Raw genomic sequence first — 3,460 nt, 5'->3', positions numbered from 1 at the left:
TAATTTTTTTTCGTTTTTTACTATTTTTGAAGGCTTCGGCACTGGTCTAATATATACATATTACAATAAAGTAAAATATTCTTAACAAACATAATAATAATACAATTACAATAATTATTGAAAACGGATTTATAGACTAAAACAAGTTTAAGAAGTTTGGTCTATGTGGCCCAAGGAACACCTTTAATGCTGGCAGCATTTCCTCGCTGTATACTTATTCATTGTGCAAGGAAAGTACCAGCTCTGTAGTTGCCGATCCGATACTACCTACGAAGGTCAATGAAGGACATACTATTAGTAATTTATTTTAATGCTACGCGTACACTTATAGGGTGTACATACTCCTAAACGTAGGCTGACGGCATTTCTAAGAATCACTTCGAATTCATCATAAAGCCAAAACGGTTTCCAGTGTTTGGCGAAAAAGGCATGAAGGCAATGGCTAACTGGGATTGAGGACTGTGTAACGTATGAATGTTTTTGAATTCTGAAAGGATCAGTCCAACTCGTTTGAAAGATGAGGTTAGAACAAAAATGGCAAACTGGGTCGAATGCATAATGCCTAAACATTCAGTGTTCGCATCAGTCAAATCCGCAATCTCGTCCTTTGTACAATCATGTTTTCAAATGCTTACCTTGAGATAAAAATTTCACATTTAATTATCAAATTTTATGTTAGACTTGTTGAATTAAAATCTAATATAAAGATCTGAGAACATCTGCGTTACCCAGAGTACCGTCATCAGGTCGAAAAGGAAGCGGTTGGAGAGACAGGGACCTGAATAGGGTACGGTATCCGCTAAAAGAATTTATAGTGTTAAGAATTTCTTCCGTTTCTTCATTTTCGTGTACACTAATAATACATTTTTGAACGAGAAAATGTTGTTTAATCTAAATATCGCATAAAAAACCTAACTGAACGAAATTAACGAAAATTAATCAAACATATAGTTATTATATGGGTTAGAAGCCATTTTTCTGTAAAGTAAATAAATAAATTGATAGTATTATATTTGCTACTTTGTATTTAATTATAATAGTTTGCTTAAGTAAGATTTTCGATATTGAGTGTGTGCCTTGAGATTTTGTTTGATCATCATTAGTTGAAAGTTCAAGTTGTTTTATTATAAAACAAAGACAGATTTCTTTTATTTTTCTTCTTCATCAAGATATCATCTTCATGAAGATCATGTGAAATTGTGCTATGTGAATATAATCTAATAAATTAATAATGCCAATTGCCAACTGTCAAGTCACAAGTGTCAACACACAAATTCTCGAAAATTCGATTTGAGCATTTGTCATTTGATGCTTGCGGTGGGGTTATTGTGCTTTTATTATCGAAAAATATAAAAAATAACTATATTGCATTATTGTTTACCTGACATCAAAAAGGTTCTTCCCACAATATTAAGAATGCCGGAAAATACTAATCTTATACAGTGTTATAATCGAGGTTGTGGTCAGCTATTCGATCCCAATGATAATGACAAAGGTAAATTTTATCAAGTTTTCATGTTATAGATTAAACACATTTTTTTAAGGTGGCCATTCTGCAAAAAAAGGTAAAAACAAAATATTTCACCCCTATTATAGAATTAATATTGTTGTTATTTGTAGATACGTGCTGTCATCACCCTGGTGCACCTGTTTTCCATGACGCATATAAAGGATGGTCCTGCTGTAATAAGAAAAGTGTTGATTTTACAGAGTTTTTGAATATAAAAGGATGTACATTATCTAAACATAATAGTGTGGTATGTAGTAGAATAAGTAGAAATATTTACTTTCTTTAATATGCTTGAATGTTCACATTTGTTAATGTTGTTTTGTTTATAGAAACCTGTAGAACCAGAGAAAAAGGGTTTAGATAAAGATTTGGAGCAAAAACAAGTGATAGAAGTAAGGGCCCCAATAGTTGGACCACGCCTGCCCAGGCCTCCATTTGAAACACCAGTTGTAACCTTAAAACCAAATGTTGCAGAATCTTTAAAGCAAAGTATTCTTAATACTTCACAACAAGCTGCTGCTATTAGTGATGGGTAATTTATTTATTAGTTACATTAAGACTGTTTTATGAAAAGTTATAGTAAAAAAATACTTACCCATGATTCTAAGCTTAAAATTATTTTTAATTTGAATTGTATAAGTCCACATAAAATTATTATTTTATAGTATTTTTTAAAAACCTAAAAAAAATTCTTTGTTTATTTAATATAAGGACAATAGCAATTGGCACAACATGCAAGAATGGTGGATGTAGTGCAGCATATGAAGGTCCCCAAACTAATGACAGTGTGTGCACACACCACCCTGGCTTTCCAGTGTTTCATGAAGGGCTTAAATTTTGGACTTGTTGTCAAAAAAGGACTACTGATTTCAATACCTTTTTAAGTCAACCAGGTTGCACAACTGGTACTCACAAATGGGTGAAAGAGGTAATATGCAATGCTTTGCTTTGCCTTTTCCCTAGTAATTTATGTTTAAATTAATCTACAAGTGGAACAAATATTAAATTGCAGGCTGCTGCTGCTGGCACTGTAAAATGTCGCTGGGACTGGCACCAGACACCAGAATATGTAATAGTCAGTGTGTATGCAAAAAAGTATGATCCTACAACAAGTTTTGTAAAGTTAAATCCTATTCGGCTTAATGTAAAGCTCTTTTTCTACGAAGAAGGAAATGCTTCTTTTGAGTTAGACCTTGAACTAAGAGGGGTAAGCATTAGGGATTTTTATGATTACATATTGTGTCAGGGAATATAATATTGAAAATTTAAAACTAATGGGCTTTTAATTATATCTTTAGGTCATAGATTTGGACAAAAGTAGTGCATCAATGTTGGGTACTAAAGTTGAGATTAAACTTAAGAAAGCTGAACCAGGTGCTTGGAGTAAATTAGATTTTCCCCGAGCCCCACCTCAAGTCGAACAAAAGGAAACACCTCAACCACAAGTTGAAGAAGATGACTTAGTGGATCTATCAACAGTTGAAGCAATCAATTCAATGGGCCAAATCAATATGGCCGGCTGATATTTTGCAAATAAAGCTTTTAATTTATACCATAGCATATTTTTTTATAAGTACAAAATAGTAAAGATTGTTTTAATTGGCTTAATTAAATATATTATTTGCTATTTCTAATTGACTATTTTTATGATTTGCTAGTATTAATTTTTAAAAGATTGTATCAATCAGGTAGTATGTAGTAATGCTAATTTGAGATATGTTTATTTTGCTTATACACAATTTTTTATACAATACACTTATTATAACACTAGATATACATACAATTATGTGTGACTAGAGAAATGACTAGACTTCATACAGTATTATACAGTAACAAGAACTGCATCATAGAATGATGTGCCAATAAATTTATAAACAAACCAACAATATGATATATACAAGTTTTGAATACAATTATTTGAAAATTAATAATTGAAGACTCAGAGCTGAA

The 3,460-nt window shown here is 31.6% G+C and overlaps 1 protein-coding gene across 1 annotated transcript; it reads left to right on the top strand.

The window, feature by feature from the left end:
• The first annotated feature begins 1,284 nt into the window (after window positions 1–1,284).
• On the top strand, window positions 1,285–3,062 carry LOC110994013 (cysteine and histidine-rich domain-containing protein morgana). Its single transcript, XM_022260480.2, has 6 exons — window positions 1,285–1,495; window positions 1,621–1,757; window positions 1,840–2,042; window positions 2,222–2,438; window positions 2,523–2,717; window positions 2,809–3,062. The coding sequence occupies exons 1-6, from the start codon at window positions 1,417–1,419 to the stop codon at window positions 3,031–3,033; spliced, it is 1,056 nt and encodes a 351-aa protein (XP_022116172.2). The 5' UTR covers window positions 1,285–1,416; the 3' UTR covers window positions 3,034–3,062.
• Window positions 3,063–3,460: the final 398 nt, after the last annotated feature.

Source organism: Pieris rapae, chromosome 10, assembly GCF_905147795.1.
Source record: "Pieris rapae chromosome 10, ilPieRapa1.1, whole genome shotgun sequence".
NCBI classification, from domain to species: Eukaryota; Metazoa; Arthropoda; class Insecta; order Lepidoptera; family Pieridae; genus Pieris; species Pieris rapae.
This window is presented reverse-complemented; position numbering and strand designations above follow the sequence as displayed.